At 45.3% G+C, this 24,306-nt stretch overlaps 2 protein-coding genes across 2 annotated transcripts; one reads left to right on the top strand and one right to left on the bottom strand.

Annotated features, from left to right (window-relative positions):
- Nucleotides 1-725: 725 nt before the first annotated feature.
- LOC109740389 (uncharacterized) lies at nt 726-5,975 on the bottom strand. The gene is made up of 6 exons (XM_073501268.1): nt 5,870-5,975; nt 5,366-5,613; nt 4,682-4,830; nt 4,434-4,542; nt 2,856-3,947; nt 726-2,192 (listed from the first exon to the last, which is right to left on the bottom strand). The coding sequence occupies exons 2-4, from the start codon at nt 5,565-5,567 to the stop codon at nt 4,522-4,524; spliced, it is 372 nt and encodes a 123-aa protein (XP_073357369.1). The 5' UTR covers nt 5,568-5,613; nt 5,870-5,975; the 3' UTR covers nt 726-2,192; nt 2,856-3,947; nt 4,434-4,521.
- Nucleotides 5,976-8,935: 2,960 nt separating this feature from the next.
- Nucleotides 8,936-11,489, top strand: LOC141025592 (uncharacterized). The gene is made up of 2 exons (XM_073501267.1): nt 8,936-10,654; nt 10,722-11,489. Exons 1-2 carry the CDS (start codon nt 9,542-9,544, stop codon nt 11,382-11,384), a joined length of 1,776 nt encoding a protein of 591 aa, XP_073357368.1. The 5' UTR covers nt 8,936-9,541; the 3' UTR covers nt 11,385-11,489.
- The last annotated feature ends 12,817 nt before the right edge of the window (nt 11,490-24,306 follow it).

Genomic DNA, 24,306 nt, shown 5'->3' with positions numbered 1-24,306 from the left:
ACGGACTTGGCTTGGTGGCTAGCTAGCCTAGCGATTGTCCGAGCATGCGGGTTCAAATCCCCACCCGCGTGTTTTTCCTTTTGTTTCTTGGCCCACAGACAAATGGACCCATCAGCTATAGAAATATGACATATGTATGTAATGTGTAGATTCTAAAAAAACATATGCAATGTGTAGAGCCAGGACTGCTGTTTCAACCTCTGAGACTGTATTGAGCACGTATTTTCTTGTATCGGGACCATATTGAAGCAATACGCAAGTTCCAGGACCAAGTTAAAACTATAGATGCAATTATCTTGTTTTTCTTTCTTTAGGTTGAAAAAAAAAATTGAACAAGCAAAAGAAGGAAACAGTACACAGAAACAATATGTAAAAAAGAAACATTACGAACGAAACAGTCATACGTGCGAGGGCAGAACTAGTTATCTCTACTACTTACTAGGGGTTGGGGCGCCACCTGGTGGTGCCTCTTGAGAGGAATCTGGGCGGTGCCAGGTTGAAAGCGCCCATTCCACTTACTTTCACGACCAATTTCGGAAGAGCTAAATAAATGACGCTTAAATACAAGGAGATTAGGGCATCTGAAACACAAAACACTGGAAGGCATGAGGTGGAACAAGAAAGATAGAGAGTTCACACATACTCATTATCTAATGAATCGGTATATGTTGCAAGTTTCTGCAGTGGTAAGAATTCAACATTCAACCAGAAAGACAAAGAGAGCTCAGACATACTCATTATCTAATGAATAAGTATATGTTGAAGTTTCTACAGTGGTAAGAATTCAACATTCAATTGTGACATGAAGTGCTACACCAAAACAATAAGAGCACAACGACGGAAAGTTTAAAGGGTATTCAAGCTGAATGCTCAAATTAAAATCACCATGAAATGTGAGGAAAATGCCACCCGGTTCTATGTGGATTCTGCGACATGTCTTGCAAGTAACCATACCATTCAATAAGCCAGAAATTTTGTAGACATCAAGTGGAGTCAAAAAGTGCTTTCAATGCTAACCGTCGGAGGAAGACAGTATTCAGCATGTCTCCTAAGAACATAGAAACCATCGCAGGTACTTGTATCCGAGGTTGCTATTGTCCTGCAGAAGGAATGTATGATGACTTTCTCGAGTTCTTGTGGTTTAGGACCCAAGCTTGTGAGCTCACCTTACTAATTAAGGGGGTTCAAACGGGATAATTAATGAACGTACATGTAAACAGAAACATGGAACATTACTAACAAAGAAGACTGCTACATGAAACAGAACTAAACAGGACCACCGGACCATCTCGTAGAACATCTGACACAGCTTGCGACAATAATCAGGTTAACTCAAATAATCAGGTGAACCTGCAAAACGCAAAGGTACATGCATTCAAATATTAGTGAGAAAACACGTACGAATATGTAAGTGCTAAATATTAAAAGGCTTACATTACCGATATCACATATTCTAATTCTTTTTGTCAAATGGTGACGTATCAAGAATCCCATACTCCAAATGTCCATCGTACTGATATTATATGTGAAGAAATGTACACATAAAAGGACAAGGCTTTGTTACGAGGTATCTACCATTATGTTTCAGAAGAGTGTCATGTTGTAGCCCTCATTTTGAAGCTTTGCCTCAATAGTCTCAGACAATAAAGAAGGGTATTATGAATATTATGAGTAAGTCCTTTAGAATATCAACCACTACTGTGGGAACTGATGTGCAGATAATGGAATAGAAAGCAGTACTCTAATCTATCAGCACAAGAGTTACATAATATGTAGTGTGCCTAAATCAATTCATTAAGAACTTAATTAGACCAGCGTACATTACAAGAGGTCCAAAAAGGCCAAAAGGGAGTGTGGGATGATGCTTCCGTATATTCATACATTTGGATAGTCAAATTGTAGGTGACAAGTAACAAAGGTAACACAGATATACTTAGCTTACATCATATGAGAAACACACAGAGGAGGAATACATACCAGAAGAGCATTAACACAAAGAAAGCATTATGGTAGAAGTTATAGAGAATCATGTATGTCATAGACCGATGGTTCCAGTGCTTGTGCACAAGAAGCGATCTATTAAAAAAAACTGCCCCATAACAAATCTGAGGCCATCACTACTTGACAACCTTCTTGACCACATATACCAAAACTAACATCAACCATTTGTATCACTGAAATATAATTTGCCCCTGCAAATAGAAAACAAGATCATAAAAAACCAAACTGTCAAGACGAACATGGGAAGATGCCAAATAGTGGAGAAAATAGTTAGCCATGTCTCCAAAAAGAAAGGCGACAGTAAAACTGACAAGTTCAATGTACATCAAAAACTTATATTGGCATAATTCTGCAGTATTGTTTGTTTGATCTTCAATTGTCAGAAATGACTTGTGCCTCTGTACTAATTGTAATGTTCAACAGATAGGGAGCTTATTATTGTATAAAGCCTTATCAGTATATAACTGGATTGCACACACACAGAAATGCAATGCACATCATGTGATTCCACTCCTTCCTCTTAGTCCAGCCCCCTCGTTTCCATCACTCTCTCTCAAATACACATGTCCTCCCTTGAGGGGAAAACATAAATTAGTATGAAAACCATAGATATGGGAAGGAAAAGGAACAAAACATGTATATGGAATTTTGAAGCCATGCCATCGTAGACCTGCTTCTAACTATAGTGCTATGTGTACAATTATTTTCTTATAAAGAACAAGCCCACAAAAACTACAATATCATTGAATGTATTGTATTTGGAGAACCATAATCAACAGATCTAGAAGAAAGCCTTTTCGCACCGGTATTTGGAGACAATGTCGAGAATGAAGAGCTGGTATCAAAGAGCATACCTCACATGTCGGCCGCCGCAGCAGGCGCCTGCTTGAGGTGGTCCAGGAGCCCACCGCCACCAAGGCTGAGCTAATCGGCATTGGCAGGGATGACATGGTCAAGCTGCAGTGAGCGTGCCGCCTTTCAAGAATAATGCATTTTCTTAAGAATGGATCTAACAAAACATGCTACACCCAATTATGCCGGTGCACATGAGTTGCACCCAGATCAACCGCATGCTTATCATAAGGGATTTAAGGCCGTTTCTTCCTTGAGAAAATATCATTCTTTCCAAATAAATATACCATACTTTGAAGAATGTCAATGCATTATATATCAAGTTCATGTTTTCTCGAAATTGTATGAGTTGAGGGTTCATAATATGTACTAGTGGGCAAGGGCGCTCCGCCGCGCCAGGAAGTTACCCAGATGTTTGCTTGGCTTTTTTTGAAAGGGAAGGTTGTTTGGTTGCCTATATATTATTTCAGTTCTATAAAAAGTATTTAGTTGTCCATAACTTTAATGATCTGGTTTATTTAACAAATGTGGCATATTCTTAGATAGAAAACATGGCACATTGATAGGTGAACAACACCACAATAGTTCATTTTTACAGAGCAAAATATACGATATCCACTGTCATTGTCGGAAACAAATGTTCACTGCCATTGTCTTAAAGAGAAGTTCTCAGATGAAACTAAAATTATAATAGTATATGCCTAATTTAGCAAGTTACCAGCATGTTAGGCAGCTTTTGAACTGAATGCTTGCTCACAAGAAGTACTACAGTTTGTAAAATTCAGCCATTTCTGCATTACTATACCCTTGAAAACAGAAACCGGAGAAATTTTTGCAACATGAATGTGTACAATTAGTCTTAAACAAAGAACAGGCATAATCTTCACAAGGTCCAGCGTGGTAAACCATGACTACAGTTCTCAAATAAGACGTCGCGATATCATCACCGACTTGTTGTTCCAGCCATACATTAGAAATTCCATCCATTAGCATTTGACAACATGACTCAACGATTACCTTACCTCATCAAATCATCGTGACACCTTGCATCCTACATGGTCAAGTAGTACACCTTCCGATGGCAATAACAAATTCTGGATAAGATTAAGGAAAAATTAGCATGCTGATCTTTTCCAGAAAATAAATAAAATATGATTCCTTGGCCTTCAAAGAAAATAGAAATCATTTTTCATAATTCCAATATGAAACGACTTTATTTGTAGAAGTAAGCAAGGCAAGCAACTCAGCCAAATGGATGTGGTATATACATGAATACATACGTAGCAAAAGGAAATCATATATGCATGGGACATGGGCACAACACAAAAATTCTTTATGCATATTTCACATACATAACTAGAGTTAATGATCATCTCATGCAAAAATAGACACTAATTAATTAAATCAATTCATCCAACATTATACTGCTAGTCTGATACAACTTGTACCGAGGATTATTATAAGAGAGCACTTCTAGAATTATGCAGATATAAACTGTTTGACATTTATGTCAACAAACTACAAACCTCCATGCATGTTGTCTGGTCAAGTTCTAATGGGATGACTGTAAAACGATTTACCTTCAAACTATATTGACAGAAAAATATATCAGACTCAGCTTAATCTTTGAACTCGTGTAATTATTACTCTGTCATTTGCAAAAACAGTTCATCTGGTTATATTTAGTACCTACAGAAGCAAGCATAGAAATGTTTATCCTCACAAACAAAGAATAAGAATACTTGTGTAAGACTAATACTGTAACCGGTTATCAAGAAAACTAAACAATAGAAGAAAAATAAAATAAAGGATGGAAGATTGGACCTACCTGACTAAGAATGCCACAGGATACAGTAGGAATTCCTTCTTTACGGCTGGCTCCCATAGAATTTCCAGAGAATGCATATTGACCAAGCTCATGCAGTCCTCGATAGAGCAAAAATCCAGGGACAACCTTCATAACTAATATCCAACCACCTGAGTAGAAAATACAAACCTTGTTATCTGTAGTCATAACATGTAAATTTAATAGTAGATTACTGCTAAGTTAGCAGCTTACAGTGAAAAGTTCTATCCTACAGAAAAGGGAAAAGAAATGCCACCTGTAAGCCAGAGCCAAATATATAGATGGCCAATCATTGCAGCAGCAGAATAAGCGAAAATCTTCTCTTTAAGAAGGAATCTTGACTCAAGATGTTAGAGGTTTAAGTCACTGATTGTGGCTATCTTAACAGATGAAACGAAAGATGCCACAAAAAGGCAAAAAACCAATCTGTAAAAGTATGTAGATGAGGAAAAAATATGCCATAGTAATTGACTCTGAAGATCAATTTGGATTTTGGAGTACATATATTTGCTTTCCACAAAATAGAAGCTCAGTGAAATATCTAAATTGTACATATATTTGGATTTTGAATATCAGTTAGTTCTTTCAAAAATACTCAGTGAAACAAAGAACTCCAAGCTGCATCACACAAGAGAGAAGGGTGCTTCTTTCCACTCCTGAAAATACCTGCAGGTGATGGCGCGCACGGCGAGCAGCATCTCGTCGGGGCTGGCGACCTCGGCGCCGGCCAGCCACACGACGCGGCAGACTCGACGGGGAAGTAGCCCCCGGCGTCCTCCGTGCAGAACGAGAGCGCCTCGCAGAGCTCCGCGAGTGACGCGAGCAGCACGCCTCCCCTTGCGCCCTCCGAGGCGACGACCGCCACCATCCAACGGAACTTGCCGCCCCCGGGCCCCCCATCCCCGTCCCAGTCCCTACAAAAAGGAGCACGGCGGCAGGGCGTCTCTTCAGTCCACGCTATCCTTCTGCGTCGAGGATAAACACGATGCTGCAGAGAGGAAGAGTAGGCGGGCAGCGGGGCATAGGAGACGGCGGAGGGAATGGGGATTTTTTCCTTTCTTTCCGATGAACCCTAGCCTAGATAGCTTGCTCACGGGGACGACTGCAGCGGCGAGACGGCGGAAGATAGGAGGAGGAGGAGGGGCGGCGGCGAGGTGGCGGCTCACGTACCGGGAAGGAGAGGCGACACCGCTGGATAGAGGGGGTGGGGTGGCGGCGCAGGAGAAGAGGACGAGGCGGACGGCAGAGAAGGGGCTGAAGGCGATTTTCTCCTCCTGTCTTTTTCTTAGAATAAAAAGCAAACGATGTGGTGGGCCTGATAAATCCTTTTTCTGTCTCATACCGTTGCCGACGTGGATATCACCAGCGGTCGCCCCTCTCGCGTAGCTGAATGGTTTTAATCTCTACTACTTAAAAAAACCCCAAAATCTTCAAAGTGCACGCACACTTTTTGAAAAAACGAGCGACCGAGTATCACACACATGCATATGTTATTTTTTTTCTGCTAGTGCATGTGGCTATTAGCGTTAAATGTGTTCACACTGGTTAGTTCGGTTTGAAAGAAACAACTCCATGTGCATTTATTTTGGCTTTTTGAAATTTTAAAAAGCCATATCTTTCAAACCGTGCGTCGGAATTGAGATCCGTCTTCATCGTTGGATTCTTCGTGACGAGATCTTTAAAACTAGATCCCGCATGGGTATGTTTCGACGAAATGTTTTTATGCCAACTTTAGTGCTACATGGTGCAACTTTAGTACTGCATTGTGCAACTTTAGTACTACAAGTTGCTTTTTTTTCAAAACTAGTTTTTGGAGCTGCATAATCTAGCTTCATATGAGGTTGCAACCTAGCAACCATGAAAACTTGATGTGCAACTAGTCTACAGCCCCGACCAACTATCTAATAGTCGATGTGCAACCCTTGTCCCTACTCGTGGATGTGCAGTTTTTTTTACAGTTGACACACCCCTTCCCCACCTTCCGTACCAGCGATATGCGCAACTTAGTCTGTTGTTCGAGCCAACTTTCTATTACTCGATGTACAACTCTTTCCCCTCCCTAGTTGTGGATATGTAGTTTCAGTTGGCAGAGGCAACAAATGAAGTTGTACAAAGTCTGTTAGGCAGTTGGCCGGAGCAACATATGAAGTTGCACATCTCATAGGCAGGGATAGTTCGATGATGAAAATTCCACATTCATGAGGGTAGTGAAAAGTTACATATTCTTGAGGGTAGTGAAACCAGAGGGATGGTTTGGACCGAGTGCTAGTAGGAAAATTACACATTCATGGTATATGAGGGAAAGTTGCACATCACTGGTAGACAGTTGGCCATGGCAGTATCCGAAGTTGCACATCCACTGCTAGACAGTTGAACGATGCAGCAAATAGTGAAAGCACAACCACGGGTTGGGGGGAGTTGCACATCAACTACTAGGCAGTTGGCCTGAGCAACACACGAATTTGCACATCTCACTAGAAGAAGGTAGTTTGGGGGTGGAGGTGCCATCAGTGAAAACTACACATCCACGGGTAGGCGAAAAGTTGCACATCCACTGTCAGGTAGTTGCACATCGACTGCTAGCCAGTTGCACAAAACGGAGGCTAAGGTGCACACACAAAATTTCGTCGAAACATACCCAAGCAGGATCTAGTTTCGAAGGCACGTCGAAAAAGTTCAACGGTGAAAACGGATCTTAATTTTAATGTGGGATTTGAAAGTTATGGGTTTTAAAATTTTGAAAGCCCGAAATAAGTGCGTTCACTCTATTCACGTGGGTGGTTTGCAATTATATTTTATTTTTTCACACGTGTTTGTTTTTCCTAATATAAATTTAGAGGACAAATTATTTCTATTTATAGATTATTAAAGGGACTACAGACAAGAAATTTTCTTTTTTGGTCGGCTGCTCCGAAACGCTAGGGAGCAGCCGGCCGCTCCCTAGACCCGTCCCTTAAAAAACACATAAGGTTTCCATTTCACCTTTCTTTCCACCACCCCTTCATCCAACCTTCCATGTATATGATAATCAATCACCTTAATTTACTTACCTTTTGAATCAATTCCACTTTAATTTATTTATCAAATTTCTAATCAAAATATAAGGTAATTCACGGGCAGAATTTGATAAACATTTATACACAATCGCATTATTATTGACAGTTAAATCACAAGTTAACGTACTAGAATATTTATATCATGTTGCAACGCACGAATATTGTTAGTAGAAGAAAAACAACAAAACAGGTAACTGAACGATTTAACCATGAATGGGCCTAATAGATGCAGCCCACGAACGTACACTGTAGGCGCCATAAAGTGAAACTTGCGCTGGAATGCGTCGATTAGGACCTCCCATAACCCAACGAGAACATACTCAACTCTTAGACTACCCACAGTGGGAGTAATATATGTGGTAACATCACACATCTCTAGGCAAAACAGATGATGTGGTGAGTAATTAATGAGGAAATAGAGCATGTGGTAACATAGCTAGTTACTGTAACATCACACATAAGGCTCGTCATAGTGGGGAGTAACTTATACTAGTGTCATGCATATGACACTAGTCTAAGTTACTACCTCCATAGTGCAAAGTAGTATAGTAGTAGGATCATAGATAACTTCATTTATTAGCTTGTAAACATATGCTTTCTCGGAAAGCGCTATGTTACACTAACATATTATGTTACTTTAAACACCTCTCTCCTCATTAACTACATGCCATATAAGCAAAATTTTCTTGGAGTGCGCTATGTTATTATCTAAGTTACTCCCACTATGACTAGCCTAACAAGATAAGATGACTCTATAACTTAATAAATGAAGTGTTGCATGACATCACACATATATTACTCCCCATTATAGAGATAGTAACATAGACTACTAACATATGCATATTACTAGTCTAAATTATTATCATTATGACTAGTCTTAAAAAAACGAGAACAGACCCAGCCAAAATAGAAAACTACTCACACACGTAGTAAAACAGAAAACCAAACGATGTACTACGTCAGGATAAACCAGTCGTAAATCGTAACTGCCGATTTTATACATGCTGACGTCAATCTTGTCCGAGTCAAAAAAAAATATCCCCTAGCCACGGTAGTCAGCGGCGGGGCGAGGAGGCGAGGCAAGGCGAGGCGACGGGGCAGAGTGCTTCAAGGCGCAGCGGCGATCAGACGAATCCCCAATCTCAACCCCAGCCTCCCCGTCCCCAAGGTTTTCCCTGCTTCCTCCTTTTGTTCGCGCTTGCTGATCCCCTGTGCTCCTGAAAATTTTCTGTCGTTGTCCATGGGGGGACTATTTTCTCGACTATCTAATAAATCTCCTTTTTTCCCGTTATTTTCTCCGCGGTTTGACTGGTTAGTTGTGATGCAGTGACAATGGATTGCTTTCTCTTCGGGTGATGGCGTCGGAGGACGAGACTATCTCGGCCGCCGACATGGCTGAGGATGCTGCCGAGAGGGCGAGGAGCTTGATCCTCGCGTTCCAAAGGCATGTGGAAGCACACAGTATTAGAGCATCTCCAGCCGCGCCCCCAACAGGCCCTCCCCAGGCGTTTTTGCCACGCCGGCGCCCAAAAAACGGCCCAGTCGCGTCCCTAGTAGCCCGTTTTTCACCGGCTCGGTCCGAAACTGGTGCCGGCGAACCCGAGCCGAACCCGGCGTGCTGGGGGCGCCTGGGGGCGCCGGCACAAGCGAAAAGGGGCGTGGGTCCGCCCTGTCGGCGAGTCGAGCGCCTCTTCCCGCCGTTTCTTCCCGCTTTTCCCCCACTTCCCTCCCATTCTCTCCATTCCTCCCGCCAATCTCCCTCCCGCTCGCCTCCCAGCCGGCCGCCATGCCACCGAAGAAGTACGTCGTCCCCCGCGCCGCGGCAACCGCGACCGCCTCCGTCGCCCAGCCGAAGCAGAGGAAGCCGAGGGCCCCGCTGTCCAAGCCACCAGGCATGACAAACGCCGAGTGGAGAGCGGAAGTTCAGCGACGGGAGGCTGTCACCGCCAACCGGCGGAACAGGGCAATCACCAAGAAGGCTCGTGACAACGCGGCGCGTGCGGCTGCGGTTTCGGCGGACCAAGCCGAGGCCGAGGCGACTCGCGTGGGGATGAGGAATCCACCCGGCAGCCACGCCCAGTACGCGCCCTGGGGCCAGCAAGGCGTCGGCTCTCCGTCGCCGCAGCCATGGGGATGCACGCCATCGCCGGGCTACGCCGACGGGGACGCGCACGGTGGGTTCAACCCCAACGTCACCTTCCCCCATGGACACCCGGCCCAGCGCACGCCCTCGCCCGCCTTCGCCGGCGTGCAATACCCTCCATACAACTACTCACCGCCCGCCTACACGTCCTCCCCGACGCCCCCTCTCCGCCGTGGCGTGCTGCCCTTCTCGCACCTCGGCGACACCGACGAGACGGAGGCCGACATGGACGACATCATCGTGGCAGGCTCGGCCGCGGCCGCCGCGTCTCCCGGGTTCGTCACCCCGGACGACACGGTGGATCTCAACGGCGGCATGGACGGCGAGCTCGGCTACGTCTACGGCGAGGAGGAGCCGGAGGAGCAGGAGGAGGAGGACGAAGAGGAGGAGGAGGAGGAGCCGGCGACTGTTCCGGCGAGGAGGCACAAGAAGAAGAAGCGGGCGGCCAGGTCCGCGAGCCGCGCATCAAGTGGGCGTCCAAGGAGCAGGAATGCCTCGCCGAAGCATGGAAAGTCGTCTGCCTCGACCCGACCACCGGCACGAACCAGAGCATCGAGACGTACTGGGAGCGCATCAAGGCCGAGTTCGACGAGCGCAAGCTCGTCGACCCCATACTTTAAAGGCGTCTACATGCAGCGCAGGGCGAAGGCGATGGCGAACCATTGGGGGCTCATCCAGGGGGAGTGCAACAAATGGCATGGGATCGTCGAGGAGGTCGCGGCTCGCCCGGAGAGCGGCGCCAGCGTTGAGGATCAGGTATGGCACGCCGGCTCCCGCTTCTCTTCGCCGTGTGCGCCCGCCAACTGTTTGTTCATCCGCGCAGTTGCTGCGCATGTTCGCCATGTATCGGCAGGGCAACAGCGACGTCGAATTCGAGTACCTCCATGTTTACAAGCGCATTGACAAGTGCGAGAAGTGGGCGGAAGTCCGGCACACCCTCGACAAGGCCAAGGAGACCTATAAGCCGGACGCGCCGACGCCGGGCGCGTCAGAAGGGCGGTCGGACGGCAACAAAGGTGCCAAGAAGGGGAAACACGCCAACGCGGCTACCGCTCGAGTGCAGGAGTCCATCGAGCATTGCCTCGCCGACGCACAGGCCCGAGCCGCCCTACATGAAGAGAAGACCGAGGCACGGTGGTCGGCGTTGATGTCAAGCAGCGCCGTCAAGCTCGACCTACTCCGGACCAACATCGCCGCAAAGAAGAGAAACACCGACCTGGCTTTCCTGCTGGGCGTGGCGGACATGCTCCAGAGCAACGACGAGGCGGTCAAGGCGTGGTACTTGGCGGAGCGTGGCCTCATCCTGAACCATCTTCCCTCGACGACGACGACGACGCCCACGCCAACGCCGCCGCCAAGCTCGAGCGATGATGCCGCCGCGACTCCCCGCAGCACAGAAGCCACGCCGACGCCGCCAAGTACAGAGACCCCGCCAAGCCCGCGCATGCCGACTCCGCCGACGCCGGAGGCCGACCTCGCCGTCTGATGCGCACGCGGCGTCCTTTCTTTTTTTTGTACGCCAAACTTTTCAATCGATCGCCGAACTGTGGCCGCTTGATCGCCGGATTTGTGGCGTCTATTTTGTGAGCGGCCAAGACTGTGGTATGTTTGTACTTTCACTCCTTTCTAATAAAATGTGGTCGCTGGCCCTTCGAAGAAATTACTATGGTGGTCGCCCTCGCTGGTGGGCGGGTAGGAGCCATGACTACCTCATTGGTGAGCATTTTTTTTGTAGTTCTACAAGTTGACATTGAGTTGTTTAATGTCATCTATGTGTATGCATTATCATCCTATATGAATCAACCTATAAAAAGTCACCACCTTATAGTTCAGCTTTGCTTAAACTCTTAAATTAACTATGATTGTCAGTTTGTCACTCTTAAAGTTACAAGAGACGGTTCACTTAATGGACTATTGTTGAGTCATCATATCACCTAACTTCTAAGGTACAACGAACATCTAAATAATCATTCTTTTATATTATCTGTTCATGGACATTGACCTCGTTTTTATTCACTTATTACTTGTGGAATCTGGTGCTTCATGGTTTCATAGACATTGGGCTTAAAATCGTTGTGACAAGTATATTCGAAGGTTAAATTTTGTATTAAGCAGGGAGACAAAAGGCCAAAACTTGCCATCACAAATGCATTAGGAGTTTAGGACCTTAAAAAATATATCATTGCATCCAAGAGGCTTGAACTTGCATCAAGGCCCATCTAGTAAGAGTTGAAGAGACTTGAATATGTGGCTTTTTTGTTGTCCTGCAAAATTGATGAGAAGCAAACTTACTACAGTATTTATAAAATGTGAAGCTTCTAAAACTCCATCTTAAAGTATTACTGGCAGGATTGCAAAACCATCACATTTCAGAAAGCTATATATTTTGTTGTGTATAAATAAGCTATGATCCATCTAGATCAACAAAACTAACCTGAAGTAGTGTATATACAGAGTAAGAAACACTAGGTATCAGCAAAACTAATCTATGCCCACCTCCTCCCGTGTTATTATATCTCATTCTCTCCCTCTGATCACCTCCAACAAACACTCAGCATAAGAAATTCAGACAGGAGAACTAGAACATTCAGTAGGAACCAATGCAACTAAATGATGCCACCATCTATGTGATTGAAGAACAAACTTACTACAGAGTTCATGTGATCTATTATGAGACTATTATAAAAGATGCATTCAACAGCTAGTACTAGTTCAACCTATATTTCGTGTGTGCACACCCAGATAATCTTATACATATGCAGATCCTGTAAACTATAACTTCACCCAAAAATCATTCTACGACTATATGATATTACTAGTGCGTTTACAAGTGCATCAGCAGCTATACTATTTCAAACAATATGAAACCAGGTGTTATTTGCAGGCAGTATATATAGCGCAACCACTCTTACATACAAATTATGTGCATGGCTTCAGTCTAGAGACAACATGAAAGAAAAGGGCAAGACTAGTGAGTGGAAAGAAAAAAAGTACTAAGAATACTATTCATGTGTTACTGATATGTGGCCCTAGGCCACACAGATTATTCCTTTCAGCATCTAGCATGGTGTGAACAATACAAGATGAATACAAGGCAGATGAAGTGTAACATAGGAAGCAGTTTCAAAAGTGCTAGCTATTGATAAGACTGTGTTGTCTGTTATCCAAATGTTTCAATAGACTAACTTTGTCTAAATAAAATCCAGATTGTATTTTCCAAATCCTATAGCCTTGCAAACTTTCTTCGCTGAACAAACATCAGCTTACGTAGGCCAAAATGCATCACCCGAGAATATCAAGATCATAGTTTGCATGCTACAAACTTAAACAACGACTTCACTTACATTTGCCCATTGGACCAGTTAGGTTGTCTTCCAAGCTCATGTATATGCCATGGGTTGTGAGTTTGACATGAATCTGCAATTAATAGTTAGATCTGTAATTCTAGAATTAAAACTTCTTGTACTAAACATCCATCTCTAGCAGCTGTAGTACGTGAATAATAATGGGCAAACAGCCTGGCACCACAAGGCAATGGAACTGTCAAACAATGGCACCAGCAGGATGCGGTCTTTATCTATCCTTTCTATTTTCACGTCTGCCCTTTTACCGAAAAAGGCTTTCGCCCCGCTTTATAAATAAAGCAACCACCGAGCACAAGTAACAAGGTTCCAACAACACACAAAACACGCACACAAAGCCACCGCAACCATGTCCGACACGAAACCCAGGTTCAGCTGTGGGCACAACACAACAAGCCCAACATCAAAGAAAACACACACACAACACAACAAGGCGGTGGCAAGGTGTAGACGATCTAATCCGGCTCGGGCGGTGGTGGGGGAAGCGGAGGAGCCATCCGGAGCGCCATCGAGCGAAGCTGGGTGATGATGGAGGTGATGGCGTCTCTCTCTCCTGGGAACGGCTAAGCGGCCGCCAAAGCTGCAAGTAACCAGACCATTTGAACAAAGCGTCATTAGCACGAAGAGGAATGCGCTGAATGACAAGCTTATTCCTAACAGTCCACGCGTCCAGGCTAGTACCCCAATGGTCAACCACCTAATGTGGCGAATTGGGGGAGCTAAAGCCTGGAGTTCCACAAAAAGAGCGGGGAAGTTGTTGTGGTCCCAGCTTCCACCCACTATATCGCGGAAACAGCTTCAAAGGAACTGCGCGAACACGCAGGTGAAGAAGTGTGACGCCCGGATAATTAAGCTACAGTAACCCTTTGCTCATGATGCCACGTCACCTCGATTACTGTGGTTAATATCGCGTTAGTTCAACCAATTCGAATTCAAATTAAAAAAAAACAAGCAAACAATAAAAGTTTTCAAATATTAAAACTAAAATGTTCGGAGTGAGCCAAATAATGCATAAGTAGTAATGGTGGAGAAACCACATTGTTATAAAAGGTTTAAATGCACTTAGGTAATTAAAACAGTAGTTAAAACAATTAAATAAATACATATTGGATTTTATTAAATATTAAACTATTTTGTTTTGGGTTAATAATTACTATGGCAGTAGTATATTTATAAATGCAAGTTTAGGTACTAGTGATAATTTTTATAAAACAGAAACTAAGAGGAAAAAATAAATAAATGGAAAGGAATAATAACTAAAAAGAAAAGTAAATAAAAACAAAGCTAAAAAAATAAGAGACATCCCCCTCCCCCTACTGGGCCCTGGCCCAACTGGGCCTACCCCAGGCCCAGCCGGCCGGCCACCCCCCCCACCACCGACACCTTATCCACTCCCCCCCACTCCCCACTCGCCCTCCCCCACGTTCACTCCCCTCTCCCCTCGATCTGGATCGGGGAGGGCTCGCCCCCGCCGCTGCTACCTCACCTCGCCCCCGCTGCCGCCGCCCGGTGCCGCCCCGACCCTGTTGACGCCATCACCCCGGATCACCATCGCCGTTGCCTCCTTGCCCTCCTCTCCCTCGCGCGACACCACCAGAAGCCGCGCCATGCCTCATCGCCGTCCCGACGCCCTCGCCCGAGGACCTCGCCGGAGCTCCCTCGCCGGCCTGCCTCCACTCCGTCCGCGCCGTCCCCGTCCCCCCACCTCGAGCACCGTTGCCCCGTGCCCTACGCTCCCTCGGTGAGGCCCCGGCCTCCTCTTCTCTTCCCCGCATCCCGCTGGTCACCGTCGCCGCGAACACCGCGCATCCTCCCACCCACACATGCCCCGCTCGCCTCCCCTGCTGGTCTCGGCCACCGCTGCGGCCAGCGCGCCCGGGGCCGCGCCCTGGCGCCCGTGCCTCGTCCCGGCCGTCTGGCTCGACCACGGCCACTCCCCTATGGCCCGCAGCCCCGCTCCGGCGCCGCCCTGCTGCTCTCCCGCCGGCGTCTCCCTCCGGTGACCGCCCGGCCTTGCTGGCCTCGACCGCCACGGTGCCCCTGGGCGTGCGCCCGATTGGGTCGCGCCCGAAACCGTCGCCCGCACCCATTAAGCCCTGGGCCACTGGACAACGGGGCCCAGCCCACTGGAACGTTTTATAAAAAGAAAAAAAATATAAAAATAAATAAATAAAATAAAATAAAATAAATAATAATAATAATAATGATAATAATAAATTAATTAATAAAAATTAATAAATAAAATAAATAAAATAAATAAAAGAAAAATAAAAATAAAATTAATTAGTTAACTAATTAACTAAATTAATTAAGTTAATTAATCTTATTTAAATTAATCTAATTAGATAACTAATTTAATTAAACAGTAATTATTTAGCTAAACCCTAATTAACCTAAACGGAGAATGACAGGTGGGTCCCACTGGACCCACATGTCAGTTTGACTTAGTCAACCCCAGTTGACTGCTGATGTCAATATGACATCATGCTGATGTCATAAATCCATTTTCGAATTAATTTAAATAATTAATTAAATTCCAGAAATTAATAAAATCTTTAGAAAATCATATCTTTTAATCCGTAACTCAGATTAAAATATTTTCAACATGAAAGTTGCTTAGAACGACGAGACGAATCCGGATACGCAGTCCGTTCGTCCACCACACGTCCCTAGCATAGTGAACCTGCAACATTTCACCTCCGGTTCATCTGTCCGAAAACGTGAAACACCGGGGATATTTTCCCGCATGTTTCCCCCCTTCACCGGTATAGCTTACTACCGCGTTAGGGCATACCTAGCACCGCGTTTTGCCTCCTTATGTTTTGTGATGCTTTGTTTGCTCCGTATTTACTGTTTCTTCCCCCTCTTCTCTCCGGTAGACTACGAGACCGACACTGGTGCTGCCCAGTTCGACTACGGAGTTGACGACCCCTCCTACTTGCCAGAGCAACCAGGCAAGCCCCCCCCCCTTGATCACCAGATATCGCCTATTCTTCTCTATACTGCTTGCATTAGAGTAGTGTAGCATGTTACTGCTTTCCGTTAATCATATCCTGATGCATAGCCTGTCATTGTTGCTACAGTTGTTACCCTTACCTGCTATCCTACTGCTTAGTATAGGATGCTAGTGTTCCATCAGTGGCCCTACACTCTTGTCCGACTGCCATGCTATACTATTGGGCCGTGATCACTTCGGGAGGTGATCACGGGTATATATTATATACTTTATATACATGACACATGTGGTGACTAAAGTCGGGTTGGCTCCTTGAGTACCCGCAAGTGATTCTGATGAGGGGGCTGAAAGGACAGGTGGCTCCACCCCGGTAGAGGTGGGCCTGGGTTCCTGACGGCCCCCGACTGCTACTTTGTGGCGGAGCGACAGGGCAGGTTGAGACCACCTAGGAGAGAGGTGGGCCTGGCCCTGGTCGGCGTTCGCAGATACATAACATGCTTAACGAGTTCTTGGTATTTGATCTGAGTCTGGCCATTTGGTCTATACGCACTAACCATCTACGCGGGAGTAGTTATGGGTATCCCGGCGTCGTGGTATCAGCCGAAGCCTTCGTGACATCAGCGACTGAGTGGCGCGCGCCGGATTGGACTGGAACGCCACTAGGCTAGGTCTGCTTCCGGCCGCGTACGCAACGTGTAGGTGTGCATAGGGCGATGGGCCCAGACCCCTGCGCGCATAGGGTTAGACCGGCGTGCTGACCTCTCTGTTGTGCTTAGGTGGGGCTGCGACGCATTGATCTTACGAGGCCGGGCATGACCCAGAAAAGTGTGTCCGGCCAAATGGGATCGAGCGTGTTGGGTTATGTGGTGCACCCCTGCAGGGAAGTTTATCTATTCGAATAGCCGTGTCCCTCGGTAAAAGGACGACCCGGAGTTGTACCTTGACCTTATGACAACTAGAACTGGATACTGAATAAAATACACCCTTCCAAGTGCCAGATACAACCCGGTGATCGCTCTCTAACAGGGCGACGAGGAGGGGATCGCCGGGTAGGATTATGCTATGCGATGCTACTTGGAGGACTTCAATCTACTCTCTTCTACATGCTGCAAGATGGAGGCTGCCAGAAGCGTAGTCTTCGACAGGATTAGCTATCCCCCTCTTATTCTGGCATTATGCAGTTCAGTCCATTGATATGCCCCTTTACACATATATCCATGCATATGTAGTGTAGCTCCTTGCTTGCGAGTACTTTGGATGAGTACTCACGGTTGCTTCTCTCCCTCTTTTCCCCTTTCTGTACCTGTTTGTCGCAACCAGATGCTGGAGTCCAGGAGCTAGAGATCCCGAGGATGATTCTACAAGGAGTTCGGCTTCGAGGAGTAGTTAGGAGGTCCCAGGCAGGAGGCCTTGCCTTTTCGATCATTGCTACTTTTGTGCTAGCCTTCTTGAGGCAAACTTGTTTAACTTATGTCTGTACTCAGATATTGTTGCTTCCGCTGACTCGTCTATGATCGAGCACTTGTATTCGAGCCCTCGAGGCCCCTGGCTTGTATTATAATGCTTGTATGACTTATTTATGTTTTAGAGTTGTGTTGTGATATCTTCCCGTGAGTCCCTGATCTTGATCGTACACATTTGCGTGCATGATTAGTGTACGGTCAAATCGGGGGCATCACAAGTTGGTATCAGAGCCTACTGCCTGTAGGAATCCCCCTTTCCAACTCCTTGGCCGAAGTCGAGTCTAGTTGTTGAAAAACATTTACTAACATGGCTGTGTGGCTTACGGGCCCACGTCGCCATTGGGTGGTAGTAGGATCTTTTATTCCTCAACCTATACTCTGGGACTCTGACATCTCTTCTATTCGGGATAAATGAATTTTGCTAAATCTAACATTAGGATCTCGTTAGCACTGTCACCCGGAGAGCCCCTTATTACTGGTGATCGTCTGCTGCACGTGAAGACCCTGAAGATACTCTCCGCTGATAACCCGAGAACTTGTGTTCATCGCTTTTGCAATTCCCTTTCATCGATAAACTCCTATGGATAACCGCGTATACTCGCCATTCATACAATGTTTCCCAGTTGATCTGGTTATTACAAGATACCCCGATATTATCTCTGTTGTTCCGAGAATCATTGAGCTTACTGCCTTGCTGTTCTTTGTCACCTGAATACCCCTACGAATAATTCTCGCACTTACCGAGTATCCGCTCATCCCCAGTGGATTCAAGTATATCACAAAAGTGTTCAGAATGACATTCGATCTTCCGAAAATCCTCAGGAGCCTATTGCTCTTGAAATTCTTGCTTACTAGCATTATGATTAATCCCATAAGTCTCGAAATCTTATTGGCACCCCTTGTCATTATCTTTTTGAGTCCATTGATTCAATATGTTGCGAATGCTCGCAATCCTCAATCAGATCCTAGAATTCATCCTTCCGGCTCAGACATCATTTTTAACATGATGCTGGATCTCGACCTATCAAATTGCCATCGATTGTACCCCTAAGCCTACTCAACTTATCCATCCTTGATCAGAGCGTTGCTTCTGACCCCCTGATTTGGAAATCTTAATTCTTTTGCATTTGAACTTTGAGTTAGTCAGTTGTTTCTATAATCAGATCTCCTTGCATTCTTCTTCCTCTGGTTGAGTACCGATGCTCACATCAGATCCCTTGTGGACCATCGGTTCCTTTGTTGGATTTTATTCGACAGTGTCCTTCCTATTGAAGAACCTTGTGAGCCTTTCCATGGATATATAGTGCCTTTGGTAAATTGTATCATCTGTTTTGTGAACCATGCTATACTTTTGAGCTTGTATTATTTACTCCGAAGTTTGTGGTATATGTTTCCACGATGCCCCGATGGGTTGAACCTATGCCTTCCATAATATGTGTGAACTCGAAAGTTTTCATGAGTCATACTCTTCTGGTATTTTTCCAGATAAAATTTCAACCCTACTACTTCTTTGAAAAATGAGAAGTAAATGAAAGGTTATGCGTTGAACAAGTGGGAGTCGACCTTGAACCCTGTGTTCATGCCCATGGACACGATGTAGATCTTATCATTAAAAGCTTCTCTTAAATTAATTATTACCTTGGTATAAGTTCATCTTATATCCGGAATCTGGCCTTTTGCAATCGTGGTTCCGACCATGTTCTCCTTTAAACACCATTTCTCGTGCAAGTTTAAGCACTTGTCTTCTGCAAAGCAATACCCTAGTCCAACCTCTACCTTGATCTGTCGTCGAGTATTACCCCCTGGTATCTCGAGATTATCATGGAACTGCATAACTTCTTATGAGTTCTTCATCAAGTGCTACATTCTCACTGATCCCAATTTTTCACGGGCTCTGAATTATTAATCACGCAAAGACACCGATAACTGAACCGAGTCCGCACTACGGTTCAACAACTCTTAGTAATCTTCTTTAAGTATGGGTTTGTACCCGATCACGCCGTTCCTAGCATGTTTGGCTATATCATTATCTTGATGATTTTAACTGTGCTACCTGGTCCTTATTCCCGGAGCACCACTTTCGACGATGAGCTAAGCTTACGTCGATTTTCCTCGCCATATCGTTTCACCTCGAACAACAAACTTGACCCCGAGTTTGTGTAGTATCTGTGGCTCCAATAATCTTTTGTTGCATCAGTCCTTTTGCTTGATGCAGTCGCTGATCAATTGCTTCTTCGTGGATCCCCTCGACAACAAAATGTCGTGATCATCATCAACATTTTGACTCCTTCCAGGATATCAATGGAATTCTTGATGATAAGTGCCATCCTCGTTCCTTGGTAATTTGAGTTACCATCGACAACATCCTTACATTCCTTCATCACAAACTTGATCATGTTATGGAGCTCCTTGCTAACCAGCTTATGTTATGTTCTAACTTGGAGTATTACCATCTTTTATGTCAAGGATATTGTGAGAATTTCTCCACCTCTTGAGAATTCTTGATATAGTAATACTTCTCGCCATCTCCATTTGTTTTCTGATCCCCGTGTTGTTTCTAACCGGAAAACCGACAATTGAACTATGATGTGCGACTTCAAAACTTCTAGCAACCCTATTGCTTGAAGTTAATGGTCAATATTTCATTCTTAAACCATTGGTTATCGAATCACCGTTCTAACATTGATCATTCTACCTAAGCCCATATTTCGGGTGCACCTTTCAATCAATGTTTAATTGAGTATGTTTTCCTCGAGCATACCTCACTATATCATTTTATCTGACAAATGTTATCTCCTTGTTCACATAAGTGTGGAAATCCCTCGTTTTGGAAATCTCGAGGAATTGTCGCTGAGTCCATCAGCCACCCCCTCATCCTCTCCTTGGATTAATGATGAACTCTTGTTTCGGAACTTGCTTTCATAGTTCATTTCCCGAGAATCTTACTATGTCATCCCATCTATTCGTGTTGCACTTTTCTTCTCAGACATCCTGAGTCTGAGGTATCCTGACACCAATCAGATCTGAATCTCGGTCAGATATGATGGTTGGAACATATTTCCAAGAGTTATAACATTGGCCTATTAATGACCCAGTAAGGTGATGATACCCAGCACACCTGGCGGGAGGACCTATTATTATAAGTTTTCCCTTTTAGCAAGGTTAGCTATTCTTCCATGAGGAAATTATAAGACTTATTCTATAAGTTGTTCCTGATGGATCCTTTTTGTTTCCAAAGTCTGATCTTCACCTGTTGACCATGTCAATGCTATCTCGAAGCATGTCTATGGTACTCCGATTTTCAACAGGAACATTTGAAGCACCATGCTAAACTTTCTTTTATCATTTCCATACACCGTTGTATGGGTAATGGCATGAAAATTCTCTCCTCTTTCCTAAAGGGTTTTCTACGTTATATCCCGACATGGATATCATGCTCTGCTTATCCTTGGGGAGAATATACCCTTGAAATATGTGTTTAGACACATTTTCCTTTCCATTGTTCTGTTTAATCTGATAATGATATTTTCCTTTCCATTCTTTTGTTTAACCCTTCTTGAGTTCTATATGATCTAAGCAGTAATATTCTCCTGCTTATGTAAACACCTCGGTGTACAAATCTGTCAGCAAGACCCTGTTACTATTGTTGATGACATCTCGGTAGCCACCGATGGACGAGAACTTTGCCTAATGGTCCGCCTCGTTTCAACGAGCAAGAAAATGGTTCTCTTCGTCCCTCGCCCTTGGTACCAACGTGTTGCCGACATAACTGACAGGGTACTCTCTGGCAGGCCTTGCTATCATGACCGTGAAAGATGTCACTGCTCCTATAAAAAAAAGAAAAAAAAACACATGGTGGGCCCATAACCCACAGTTCCACAGGATCGAAACCTGACTCTCTTGTACACCCCCTGTTCCCAAGGTTATTCCTCACGCTTGGCTTCGTATGTAATTCACGTGCCACCTTTCGTGAGATCATCAATTTTGGTATCAGACACAATACTTATTCCCGTTGCTCTGAACCCTTCAGGCATCGAACGATTGCCTGCCCGCTCGAAACTTCCCCACGATACCTCCTTACTTTGCTCTCGATATTGTCTTAAATTTCCATTCGAGAGTTACTTCCCGCCACCTTCCCCGATGCTATCAACCAGATAGTCAACTGTTCAGAGGTCTATTATTCCGAAGTTACCCCTTGTCCTTCGTAAGTACGATGGAGTTCCCGAAGAAAGGATGCCAGCTTCATCAGGATGAACTTGAGCAGGAAAAAATGAAGACATCAGCGTAACGGATCAACTTCTTCGAGAAGAGCAACCAAGACCGAGAAGATTCGTTAGAATTCCGTAACCAGAACTTTCCCCCGTACTCCCCTCTTAAATCTCGGGACGAGATTTCTTGTAGTGGAGGAGAATTGTGACGCCCGGATAATTAAGCTACAGTAACCCTCTGCTAATGATGCCACGTCACCTCGATTACTGTGGTTAATATCGCGTTAGTTCAAAACCAATTCGAATTCAAATTAAAAAAAACCAAGCAAACAATAAAAGTTTTCAAATATTAAAACTAAAATGTTCGGAGTGAGCCAAATAATGCATAAGTAGTAATGGTGGAGAAACCACATTGTTATAAAAGGTTTAAATGCACTTAGGTAATTAAAACAGTAGTTAAAACAATTAAATAAATACATATTGGATTTTATTAAATATTAAACTATTTTGTTTTGGGTTAATAATTACTATGGCAGTAGTATATTTATAAATGCAAGTTTAGGTACTAGTGATAATTTTTATAAAACAGAAACTAAGAGGAAACAAAAAAATAAATGGAAAGGAATAATAACTAAAAAGAAAAGTAAATAAAAACAAAGCTAAAAAATAAGAGACATCCCCCTCCCCCTACTGGGCCCTGGCCCAACTGGGCCTACCCCAGGCCCAGCCGGCCGGCCACCCCCCCCACCACCGACACCTTATCCACTCCCCCCCACTCCCCACTCGCCCTCCCCCACGTTCACTCCCCTCTCCCCTCGATCTGGATTGGGGAGGGCTCGCCCCCGCCGCCGCTACCTCACCTCGCCCCGCTGCCTCCGCCCGGTGCCGCCCCGACCCTGTTGACGCCATCACCCCGGCGCCGTCGCCGTTGCCACCTCGCCCTCCTCTCCCTTGCGCGACACCACCAGAAGCCGCGGCCATGCCTCATCGCCGTCCCGACGCCCTCGCCCGAGGACCTCGCCGGAGCTCCCTCGCCGGCCTGCCTCCACTCCGTCCGCGCCGTCCCCGTCCCCCCACCTCGAGCACCGTTGCCCCGTGCCCTACGCTCCCTCGGTGAGGCCCCGGCCTCCTCTTCTCTTCCCCGCATCCCGCTGGTCACCGTCGCCGCGAACACCGCGCATCCTCCCACCCACACATGCCCCGCTCGCCTCCCCTGCTGGTCTCGGCCACCGCTGCGGCCAGCGCGCCCGGGGCCGCGCCCTGGCGCCCGTGCCTCGTCCCGGCCGTCTGGCTCGACCACGGCCACTCCCTTATGGCCCGCAGCCCCGCTCCGGCGCCGCCCTGCTGCTCTCCCGCCGGCGTCTCCCTCCGGTGACCGCCCGGCCTTGCTGGCCTCGACCGCCACGGTGCCCCTGGGCGTGCGCCCAATTGGGTCGCGCCCGAAACCGTCGCCCGCACCCATTAAGCCCTGGGCCACTAGACAACGGGGCCCAGCCCACTGGAACGTTTTATAAAAAGAAAAGAAAAATATATAAATAAATAAATAAATAAAATAAAATAATAATAAATAATAATAATAATGATAATAATAAATTAATTAATAAAAATTAATAAATAAAATAAAAATAATAAAAATAAAAATAAAAATAATTAATTAATTAACTAATTAACTAAATTAATTAAGTTAATTAATCTTATTTAAATTAATCTAATTAGATAATTAATTTAATTAAACAGTAATTATTTAGCTAAACCCTAATTAACCTAAACGGAGAATGACAGGTGGGTCCCACTGGACCCACATGTCAGTTTGACTTAGTCAACCCCAGTTGACTGCTGATGTCAACATGACATCATGCTGATGTCATAAATCCATTTTCGAATTAATTTAAATAATTAATTAAATTCCAGAATTAATAAAATCTTTAGAAAATCATATCTTTTAATCCGTAACTCGGATTAAAATATTTTCAACATGAAAGTTGCTTAGAACGACGAGACGAATCTGGATACGCAGTCCGTTCGTCCACCACACGTCCCTAGCATAGTGAACCTGCAACATTTCACCTCCGGTTCATCTGTCCGAAAACGTGAAACACCGGGGATATTTTCCCGGATGTTTCCCCCCTTCACCGGTATCGCTTACTACCGTGTTAGGGCATACCTAGCACCGCGTTTTGCCTCCTTATGTTTTGTGATGCTTTGTTTGCTCCGTATTTACTGTTTCTTCCCCCTCTTCTCTCCGGTAGACTACGAGACCGACACTGGTGCTGCCCAGTTCGACTACGGAGTTGACGACCCCTCCTACTTGCCAGAGCAACCAGGCAAGCCCCCCCCCTTGATCACCAGATATCGCCTATTCTTCTCTATAATGCTTGCATTAGAGTAGTGTAGCATGTTACTGCTTTCCGTTAATCCT

Source organism: Aegilops tauschii, chromosome 6, assembly GCF_002575655.3.
Source record: "Aegilops tauschii subsp. strangulata cultivar AL8/78 chromosome 6, Aet v6.0, whole genome shotgun sequence".
Classification (NCBI taxonomy): Eukaryota; Viridiplantae; Streptophyta; class Magnoliopsida; order Poales; family Poaceae; genus Aegilops; species Aegilops tauschii.
Note: the sequence above shows the minus strand (reverse complement) of the source record. Positions and strands in the feature narration are given on the sequence as shown.

Bases quoted from the DNA above. Each gene is read 5' to 3' on its own strand.
- LOC141025592 (XM_073501267.1), top strand. From the start codon at position 9,542: ATGCCACCGAAGAAGTACGTCGTCCCCCGCGCCGCGGCAACCGCGACC. The intron at 10,655-10,721 runs GTATGGCACGCC...TCATCCGCGCAG, and splicing joins GCGCCAGCGTTGAGGATCAG to TTGCTGCGCATGTTCGCCAT.
- LOC109740389 (XM_073501268.1), bottom strand. From the start codon at position 5,567: ATGGTGGCGGTCGTCGCCTCGGAGGGCGCAAGGGGAGGCGTGCTGCTC. The intron at 4,831-5,365 runs GTATTTTCAGGA...TTTTCTACTCAG, and splicing joins GTGCGCGCCATCACCTGCAG to GTGGTTGGATATTAGTTATG. The intron at 4,543-4,681 runs GTAGGTCCAATC...TTGCTTCTGTAG, and splicing joins CCTGTGGCATTCTTAGTCAG to GTACTAAATATAACCAGATG.